Here is a 10951-nt window from a genome sequence, read left to right as displayed (position 1 = left end):
TGCTGTGCTAGGTATGATTCACCACCCGGTCTGACACCACCAAAACTGGTTTATACTCAGTTCAAAGAGTCCACCGATCATTCGCTTGGGCTGTTGTGGCATTTTTAAATTGCTACATAAGTTCCTGAACCTTGGCTCTCAGTTTTTCTACCTGTTACAGACGGGCTGCAGTTTGCAGACCAGCGAAGGGCCAGCTGACACCCTTTGAGGGCACCTGGAAGCTTGTGGGAAATGCCCCCACTGAATTCCAATCTGCATTTTGACAAGATTCCCAGGTGATTCCTGGGCATGCTCAAGTTTGAGGACCTGCCCTAGAGGAAGCAGTTATCAGGTGGGTCTGATCCTTCATCCATCTCCCCTGCCTTTGCCTGCTTCCTTTAGGTCTAGGACAAGGATACATTTTTTTTTACCGTGCAACTGGTCTTGTCCTCTTCCAGGTTACAAAACTGCATTTTCCTGCTGCTAGGAAAACGATCTTTAACCTGACTGCAAGAGAGAAACTCAACACGGGAAGGCAGCTTCCAGAAATTCTGAGTAGCCTGCGTTCCCCGCTTTGATCTGGCCCAACAGCCGGGGCAGCTCGGCTGACCGCGCTTCCCTCCCCGGGGTCGCTCATCTGCCGAGCTGCATTAATGAGATCCGTGTTGAGCCCGTTCCAGGGTCCGCTGAAGATCAAAGGCACAAAAGAATCACCCAACCCCTCCTCCCCGGTGACTATTTGGTCTCAATCACCAGAGGGTAGAGTCAACTCCCCCGCCCACTCCCGGGTGGGGAGGCGGGGACAGGAGGAGGTGCAGCCCCAGCCTCGCCTTCCCCTTCAGCAGCGGAGCCCGCGCGTCCGCCCCAGGCGGAGTGGGCAGGGCCGGCCCTGCGGGAGCGCGGGGCGGGGTTGGCTTTGGGCTGGGCTCCTGGAGGGGTGGGGCGAGGCGGGAGAGCTGGGAGGGCCGGCCGGGTGGGCGGGGCTCAGCTCCCGGCGGGGCGGGACGCGGCGAGTGGGCGGGGCGAGTGCTCCCGTCTGCAAGTCTCGGAGCCGCGGAGAGCCGGCTGAGCCCGGGCGCCCGACCCCTCACCGCGGCGGCGCTCGCGCGGGGAGAGCCACTCCGGGCTCGCTTTGTGGCCGCTGTCCCCTGTCGCGGAGAGCGCCTCCGGCCGGAGCGCAGAAAGAGGGGGCGCGCTCCTAAGACCCCCGCCGCCCTCCCCCAGCCCGGGGGAAGAATGTGTCACCAGCTGTTCTCCGCGCGCGAGCGCTGCGCCCAGAAGTGAGAAACTTGGAGGCAGGGAGACAAAGGCTGCCGTTGGACGGATGAGTTAGAGACTTGGGTTTGGGCAAACAAAAGGTGCGAAAGACGAGAAGGGGTTAAGGCGATGGCAGCGGGGGAGCCCCGCGGGCTCGGGTTCCTGGGAGTCGCGCCGTGACACGCATGGTTTCCCCGGACCGTCTGCTGGGCTGACTTCCGCGAGCCGGACGCGGGACTCGGGCAAGTTGGGGAGCGCCCTGGAACAATGGACAACTTCTTCCCCGAGGTGAGTGCGCTCGCGCCGGCGACCCTGCCGGGACCCGGCCCCGGCGCCCCGGGAGGGATCTGCCCGCCGCGCCGCGCGCTCGCTGGGGATCCTGCCCTAAGCCCGGGAGGGCGAAACTTTCCGGGAGTCGCCTGAAATCACCCCCCCCAACACACACACACACCCCCGGGCAGTCTCCGGATGAGTAAGCCGAGGCAGGTTTTGTTTGGTCCCGCGCTCCGGGACGTAGAGAAAGGTGAGCCTCCTTCCGCGTGGGTGGCTGGCTCGCGGGATGTCCCCGCGGCGCCCCGCGCGAGGTGGGGCGACGGGGCCCGACTGCCTGGGTGCGGGAAGCCCAGGAAAATGTTCAACGGGGACGTGCCTTTCTCCAAGAAAGTTCTGTTCTGGTATTTCCTTTGCAGAACGTGCCGGCTTCCTGTGAGAGGGGCGCAGACCCTTCCAGAGGAGACGGCTTAATGAAGTGCGAGAAGGCAGGCGAGGGTTTAATCATTCACTCTGTTCTCTGCCTGCGGGACCTTTGGAGTCTAGGTTGTAGTTCTCCCCAGGCTGTACTCGCTCAGGGTGTGAGATCATTCCAGAGGGGGAGACCAAAAGATCGTGTACTTGTGCTGACGGTCCTTGGCAGATTTTGAATTCGAATTTAAAGAAAATCGTTTAGAGCAAACAATGATTATTTTGAAAGATTAAACCGATGCCCCATATAGGGTCATTGAGGGCGGGACACCACGGTTACTTGAAAACCCTTGCCTTGAGAACCTTTTTTCCCCCCCCCTTCCCTGTGATTGAGAGTTACAGTGGTTTCTTGGCTTCTTCTCCTTTCTTGGTTGTGTTTATTTAATAAATTCTGTTTAAGTTTGAGGTTTGAAGTGGCTCAAAGTAAACTTAGTTGACTTAAGGGAGTCTGTTGTGACTTCCATTGGAAGCCAGGGGATGTTTTGTGAATCCAGGACAGTTTTGGAATCTTCTAGCAAATTACATTGGTGAGGGTTTGCCTCTGTTCGCCAACTTGCTTTATCAGACTTAATGGGATATAATATTTCAAGTTATTCAGGCTTCTGGATGCTTACTGTATTCTCAGACAACTATTTTTAATGGCCAAAGTGATGTATTCTTGTGTCAGTGTCCACTTTTATCAAAAGTGGATATGTGATACCCACATTTGCTGTGAGAGGCAGGCTAGAAAGGAATTAATCATTCATTAGTTCATATTTTTACTTTTAAAGAAATCTATGGTTGAGACTATAGCATTTTTTTTTTTTTTTAAACTCCTAGACCTGTGTTTTCATGACTGGAAGAAAGCACCAGAACTTTTTACAGGAGTTGCAGGTTAACCAACTTTGAAGGACCAATGGACTGTGTTTAATTGCTTTCATCTGTAAGAAAACCTAGTCTCTGCCGGCAGGACACTAATTCGTAACTTTTTTTGGTTCTGTTTTTGTGTTATGGGTCCCTTGGGAAAGCTCTTGAGACCTAGGATTTGTGTTCGGTTTGTTGGGGTTTCGGTCCCCTTGAAGCCTGTCTGTGGACCTCGGAGGGCGGGGGCTTGTGGCTTCCCCTTGGGAAGAACTCTGGCCCCTAGTGCAAGTGGGGGGAACTGCAGGACAACGTGCGACAGCTGTAATCTGCCCTCAGGTTCTCTCCTTGAAATACTTTTTTCCTTACACCATACTTTGGTTCTGTGTAAGGAGACCTGGTTGTTGTATTTTATTTCAGTGATTAGTATATAATATTGAAGGTGGCCTTTGGCGATCATTTACACCCCTTCATTTCCTAGATGATCAATCTTAACCTAAAGACCTTAAGTCACTTGCCTAACCTTGGGGAGCTTATTATAAAATCCAGAGCCCTTTTTTCTCTGTTGCTGGTGACGTGTACTTTTGGGAAATTTTCATTTATTTAAAGTTATGCTTTTAATCTCGTGATGTATTTGTATTATAATATTTCTAACCAACCTTCAAAGTTCCATCCCTGATTGTTAAATCACTTTGGGAGGCCGTCAAGGCCAGAGAGGCAACATAGTGCTGTATTAATTGGAGACAAACTCGTAACCTAGATCCTGTCTCTCTCTGTTGGTGTCTTAGACCGTCCTTTTGTTAAATTTTGATAAATTATCCAGTAAAGAAAATCATGTGATGTCCTGCTAGAGTAGAAACAGTAAGTGTGGCAGTGATAATGTTTCCAAAACCGTAGGGGCTCAGCAGTAAGTAGTGTCCTGGTAACCGGTGTCTTTGCTAACTTTTTTCATTGTGATTTAGGCATAGTGACTTGTTGTTTGTTGGACAACAGCTTGAAGCGAACACTAGCAATTGGAAAAAAATAAATAAATAAACAAGATGTTGTATGTCTTAGCTTTATGTGCGTATGGCCAGATAATAACAAAATGAGGATTTCTTGTGACGAGTAGCTGTTTAGAGCTGGGCCAGGGTTTCTCAAACTGGGTGCCATTGACATTTGGGGTCAGTTCATTCTTTGTTGTTGGGAGGCTGTCCTTTGCATTGTAGGATGTTGAGCACCATCCCTGGCCTCTGCCCACCAGGTGCGAGTAGCGCCCCCAAGCTGTGACAACCAAGATGTCTGGGGACATTGCCAAATGAGCCACGGGGAGCAAAATCACTCCCAGTTGAGAACCACTGAGCTAGCTCATGGAGCGTTGGTTGCCTCGTGGAATTAATTCCTGTGCGTGTTGTAAGCACAGACTTCTTGCCTGCACTTGCCTGCTTTAAATAGCATCAGGCCTTTTTCTCCTGGCCACTAAGATGCTTGGGAGGCTTGTGCCATCCACTGATGGCCACTGACTTCCAAACGTTCCCCGGTATTGGAGAAACTGAGTTCTGCACACCCCCCAGTAGAGTTTCAGTCCCTTCATGACCTTACACTTTTGTGGCTTCTCAGTTAAATTGTGTGCACGCTTCTGGGAAAACTTGTTTTTGTTTTTTTTTTTTTTTCAGCATTTGGAGGTAAGCTGTTAAAAAGTTTACTGTAGGCAGAAACTAAGTTGAGGTATGTTTATAACCAGAAGCATTTTTTTTATTTTTAAAGCAAACAGAAAAGGCTCAGCCAAGTGGCAAGACTATTTTGCAAACATGTTGTTGATATTTTGAAGTGGATGCTGTTTCCCTGTCCCTGGGGCCAAGTACAGCACTGAGGGTCCTGGAGGGGCCAGTAAGCACCAGTTGAACACATAAATGAGCTTGACTTTTCTGTTTTCTATTTTAGGAATAGGTGTGGCCTACTGGCTATTTAAACAAAAGATCTTTTGAGGATTATTAATGGAGCTTACATGAATGCTTTGATTTTTCAGAATATGTAAAATGTACACGAGTATGATCACAAATACAAATATAGAAAGCAGGTTATTACCGTCTTAAGACTTAAATCGCTCATGAAAACATTCCAGCTGTACCTATTTCTTACAACCTGGTTCACTCTCAAGGTGTTAAGTGGAATCCTCTTCCTGTTTCTGCTTAATCTGGGAAGGTGTCTTGGTTTTGGTGGTTAACCTGGAGCTGTTCAAATAGCTTTTTAAGCTGGAAAGAGTTCTTGAGCCTATTTTTCTCCCCTTTTCATGGTATTTTGGTTTGGTTTTAGAACTTATTTATTGTCTTGATTAAAAAAAAGAATTAAGACTTATTTTGGGGGCACCCCATCCCTCCTCCCCAAATCCTCTCTCAAGGACTTCCTTGTTCCACCACGTCCTGAAGATGATCCCTTTGACAGCTATGAAATAGAATCAGACCATTTGCTGGTATCTTCTTTTCTCACAGTGGAGTTACAGTGCCTTGCCTTTTCTGCACACTCTATATAGATTTCTATTGTCAAATATTCATTTTTAGGCCCCTGCCAGTTTGGGGACAGCAGAGCCCCCGGGAGCAGCTGCAAGCCGGACAGTTGTTGCCAGCAGGGAGCCCTGATCTCCCTGCTGGCGGGGAAGGGCTGCTCTCCCCAGATCATGTGGCCTCCTGTTCTCACCTCTCAAATCAGGCACAAACCAGCGTGGGCTGGGCCTTCACTCTTTAACCAGCGTGGAGGCAGGAGAGAGCAATGTTTGCTTCTCTGGTTCTGCTGACTTTGAGCGGGGTCACCTTTAAGGACCTGAGCCTCGAATATGCTTCATCTCTTGAAATTGGTAGGAAATAGGATACTTTTTTTTTTTCATTTGTAACTTTATTTTTTATTGAAGTATAATTAACATACGGTGTTATTAGTTTCAGGCGTACAATGTGATTCAACAATCCTCTGTGTTACTCGGTGCTCATTGTGATTAAGTGTACTCTTGATCCCCTTTTTCTCTCTGTTAGGGATACCTTATTAATGGGTTTCAAAATGTTGCATTCAGAATAACTGCTAAATAACATTTTCATGTCCCCTGCAGGGAACATTCAAGAATGAGCAACCAGTGACCTCTGTATTAAGCTTGACAGTACTTCTCCGTGCCTAAATGCCCCTAGTTGGAATGAAAAGAGCCTCATCCTTAAAAGTAGAAAAGATGTGGCTTTTGGAAACCCAGCTACACCCCTCTCCCCTGTGGGATCTTGGGTTTTCTGACCTTCCTGGGCTTTATTTCTGTGGGCATAATCGTGTCCACCTTGCGTGATTATTAGAATTTGAGATAAGATTTATTTGGCACATGGTAGGTGGGTAATAAGAGATTAGTTATAGTAACTAAGAGCGAGTGGCTCTTGATGGTGAATGGAATTCCAGTATTCAGTGGTGCAGAGAGACCTTGGCCTTAGAGCTGTTCCCCAGTATCATTTCTTGTGCATTTATTAATTTTCTCCCTTTCACCCAGTACACTCTGGCACATTTTACCTTTCCAGAATTCTGTCTGAAGCATGTCCGTATTGCTAATAAAATCAAACTCACATTCCTTAGTCTGATTTTCCAGGCCCTCTGATCTTGCAACTCTTTACTCTTTTTTCCCATGTGAATGCTACTCCAGAGGATCTCTTACTGGTCCTACTCCATGCTTTTGTGCACCCGTCCGCTCTGCTGATCGGATGTCCTGCCTGGCTAGCTCCTTTTCTGAAGCCATCCCTGACTGGTCTAGTTTACGGTGACCCCACCTTTCTTTCTTTCCTGTGAACTTGGTTCCTCTTCTTTCTGTCCTGGTCTTGTTAGGAATTTACCCTGGTTAGCTAGAGGCTTTACATATCTTTTTCTTTTTCCCCCCTCTCAAATGAATAAACAGAGCCTCGAGAGGTTAAATATCCTATTTATTAGTTTTATCACCTCATTTGCACGGAGAGGTCGGTAAGGATGGGATTCCCTCCTTGTATAGCCTTTATTTTCCCCTTAAGTAGGGATCTTTTTATGGTGGGAGGGGTGATGCTTATAATGTTTTTTTCCTTGATTGTGAAGCATTTTACAATTCTTTGAGGTCAGTAATCAATATCGCTAAGGTTTATTGAGGGCTCTACGTGCCAGGCATGTTCCTGAGTACTTGACATTCAGTAGCTCCTTTAATTCGTTTGACAGCTCTTGGATTAAGTCCCCATGGATGAAGAAAGTGAGACGCAGAGAGGTTAAGTAAGTAGCTACGTGTCACGCAGTTAGAAGGTGATAATCAGGATTCAAATGCATACCTGTGTCTCCAGATTCTCTGTACTCCTCCCTGCCATTCTTTTCTGTCCTGTTGATGTCATTTGCCTTATGCTTTTATCATTGTTTCTGGGCTCTTTGAAGTGCTGTTTACAGTAGGTAGTTCATAAATGATTTTTGAGTTAAACAGTGTGGGAGCTTGGGGAAACAAACACCCACACTCAGAAACATTGAAACCTGGTAGGCAAATGTTCATCCCTTAATGTTCAGCCATTAATTTTTATCTGGTTTGCTTTTTACTTTAGAAAGACATACCTTCTGTTTCCTTGTGAAATGTGGTTTCTAAAGCTGCCGGCCCTGACCTCATGACTATGGTGGGAAGATTTATGTAATAAGACACTGAGGAGACTCACTTTTTGAGATGTGTTTATAGTACTCGTTTGTTTCCCCAGCTTTGGCTATCCGTTATCGCAGGGTTTCTCTTTGAGGTTTTCTGATAGAATCTTTTCTCTCAACTCGATTCTGTCCGCTTTCCCAGGGTTTCTCCACACTGGTTGTGTTTTACTTGTTAGTTGCTTGGTGCTCGCAGCATGATCACCAACAGCAGAGCTGAACATTTCTCAAAGAGCATTCCTCGATTAAAACATCTTGCTGCCTGGCCTAGAGCTTTTTGGAAAATGTGTCCACTAGGTCTGAAGTATGAAACTCGAGTCCCCAGTTTAAATCTAGCATCTCTTGTCACGTGACATCCCATCACCTGACTCTGCCAGTTACCAGGAAAGGTGTTAGCGCTCTGTGCCAAAGTCACGACCCATCTGTTGAAATTCAGCCTGGGCCTGGGGGTAACACACGGGAGTTGTAAGTTCAATACCTCTACCTTCGCCCAAGCTTCAGTATCTGCTCTTCAGGATTAAAATAGTCTCTGTATAACAGCATTTTACATGTGGAATTTAAAAAATAAAAATAAAAAACAGTTATTAGCAAAGAAAAGGTAGGCAGGGTTGAATTTTTGCATTTTGGGGTAGGTTTGCTTATCTTTACCACGTGTTGGACATTTAGAGGTGAAGATAAAAGATTTCGGGGTTGCTGGAGTAGAATGTAAGCTTTTTTACATGGCCTGTTACCTAACATCAGGTCTAAAAAGAATTCCATAATTGTTTTAAATGTCTTTTTTTTTTTTTGGTCTTTAATAACATGTGAGTAGTACCCATTGACAATGGTATACATTATGGAGAGAGGTAGACTTATCTCTTCAAAAGCCTGTGTTTGCGAGGTCTACTTTTTCTGTGTTAAAATTCTCTTTAAAAGAAGTTTATCTATAGATGACATGCTCATGTGTGCAGCTCTTTTATTCTTTGGTTTTACTAGCCTCATAGATACTTAAATTATGCTTTAAAAAACTTTTGATAGGGGCGCCTGGGTGGCTCAGATGGTTAAGCGTCTGCCTTCGGCTCAGGTCATGATCCCAGGGTCCTGGGATCGAGTCCCACATCGGGCTCCTGCCTCAGTGGGGAGTCTGCTTCTTCCTCTCCCTCTGCCTCTCCCACTGCTCATGCTCTCTCTCTCTCTCTGTATCTCTGTGTCTCAAATGAATAAATAAAATCTTTAAAAAAATAAATAAATAAATAAAAAACTTTTGATAAACATAGATTTACTATGTTGTTAATAATTGACATTACTATGTCAAAAGTAATGCACTATTTGCCATGTCATTCTTAAATTCATTTCTTCTTAATCCTGCAAAGAATAGGTACTAAGTTTAGAAAATGCCATAAGGAAGAGACAAAAACAGCCTGGGTCCTACTTTTAATGTTTCGCGATCCTACTTTTAATGTTTTGGGCTTTCCATACCTCTGTATATATGTTTCTATAAAAGCACACCTACAATATTTTCCGTTTAAGAGTTGATTGCGAAAAGCTTTAAATGTCAAGAAACTTGTTGCCTGAGTCATTTTCAAGGTCAGGGGCAAGACTACAAATGCAGATGCCGTATCACACATCTAAATATTTAGAAGTTATAAATCAGGCTTACAAACTGGTACATAAAATGTCTTTGTCTACCTTCACACATCTACCTTCATTAGGACACAGTCAAAAAATTTGTGTAAAGCTATGGTTTTTATTGCTGGAAGTCAGAATATCAAAGGTAAATGAAGATAATTATGGTTGCACATGCCTGGCCATTCTTTTGATAGGCCAGTGATGTTTGCATGAGTAATAGACATATAGTCCATAATATATTTTCCATAAATCCATTTCTCTTGCCCATATTTCAGCAAAATCACAAAATTATACGGTTATAGTCAAGATTTTCACAATTCATGTTTTATTGGCAGTAACACCAAAGTAAAAGACCTTGAGTCCTAGTGGTTCTTTGATTTTTAATGAACTTCAGTTTGAAGACCTGCTTTGTAAGGCAGGACTGTAGTTATTGGCATTGTCAACAAAAAGTCCTATGGTAATACTGTTTTTCTTTTTTTAAAACGAAGTATAATTAACATAGTGCTATTTCAGGTATATACAGTATAATGAATCACCAACTATACATTGCTCACTGCTCATCGATAAGTATACTCTTAATCCCCTTTATGTCACTCATACAGCAATATTTAGATTAAAGAAAGAATAGGGTTGCATGTGTTAGATCATTGATTTTTGCAGAAAGTACTAAATATTTTAAATTATATAAATCATATTATTACTGTGAATTTTCACTGTTCCTCAAACTTTTCAATGCTGTGTACGTTATAAAGGAAACAATTCATTAAAAATCTGTTTTCAAATGAAACTATAGCTTAATGCATCTTGGCCACAAAATAATCTGCATAAAAATGTGTTTGGGGTAATGTATGTATGTGAATCTTTTCCTTCCTAGTCTTACAAATGTTTTTACTTCCTTAATCTGTTTTACATATTTTCTTGAAATTTCAGTTTTTTTGTTTTTGTTTTTGTTAAGATTTTAGTGTTTTGAGAGCCCGAGCACACAAGCTGGGGGAAAGGCAGAGGGAGAGGGAGAAGCAGGCTCCCCAGTGAGCAGGGAGCCCGATGCGGGGCTCGATCCTGAGACACTGGGATCATGACCTGAGCTGAAGGCAGACACTTAACCGACTGAGCCACGCAGGCACCCCTCAAAATAACATTTTCCACCAAAGTCCATGATTCATTCTTTGAGTAACTTCTTTTTATTTACTACCCTTTTTTTTTTTTTTTGGTCTTTGTGATGTGCAGGGCACACTCTGGAGCCTACAGCCCAAGGTAGGAGTCCTAGGTGTCTGAGTCTAAGAGTGACCCTGCCCATTCCTCCTGCACATATATCATCATTTATATGACCATTTTAGGTTGCTTCTGGTTGTTTGCCTTTATAGAAAACAGCACATGAACGTTCTTATACCTAGATCATGGTATGCTCGTCTGATTATTTCTTGAGAATAAATTGCCTGGGAGTGGAGATGTTTGATCAAAGAGTTTGCACATTTTTAGTGAGATTATTTGGCAGTGAAAGTTTTATGAGAGGTGTCCCTGCAGCTTCTGTACAAGGCACAGCCGAGACGCCCTGTCCTGATGTGTTTAGGACGGCAGGGATTTTGTGGCTTCTAACTAGAATCTTATTGACATGCATTATTTCACGAAGGAAGTTATCACATAATACTAGACTTGTGTCCACTGTCAGGTTGTCCTCTGAGCTGCAGGGGAGAGAGATGGTCTCAGCTGATTACAAGCAGGGCTGGTGATTCACATCAGGCCCTCAGAAGATCCCTGCGTTGGTGCTGATGTTCGTTCAAGTCGCCGAAGTGCACACAAGGGACCTGGCTTTACCTTGCCTGGGGGACCATTGGCCATTTGTTTGGGGAACTGTTCATGGATTTTTCTTTTAATTCTCTCTTTTTTT

General features: G+C 44.8%; 1 protein-coding gene across 1 annotated transcript in view; it reads left to right on the top strand.

Moving 5' to 3' along the window:
• Positions 1-1015: 1015 nt before the first annotated feature.
• MYO10 (myosin X) overlaps positions 1016-10951 on the top strand; it is a 212680-nt gene continuing 202744 nt past the window's right edge. Inside the window, exon 1 of the mRNA XM_034998745.1 lies at positions 1016-1524. Within this exon, the coding sequence (XP_034854636.1) occupies positions 1504-1524 (21 nt within the window). The 5' untranslated portion in view covers positions 1016-1503. The remainder of the gene's footprint in view (positions 1525-10951) is intronic.

This window comes from Mirounga leonina, unplaced genomic scaffold (genome assembly GCF_011800145.1).
Source record: "Mirounga leonina isolate KUSES-001 unplaced genomic scaffold, KU_Mleo_1.0 Mir_95, whole genome shotgun sequence".
NCBI lineage: Eukaryota > Metazoa > Chordata > Mammalia > Carnivora > Phocidae > Mirounga > Mirounga leonina.
Note: the sequence above shows the minus strand (reverse complement) of the source record. Positions and strands in the feature narration are given on the sequence as shown.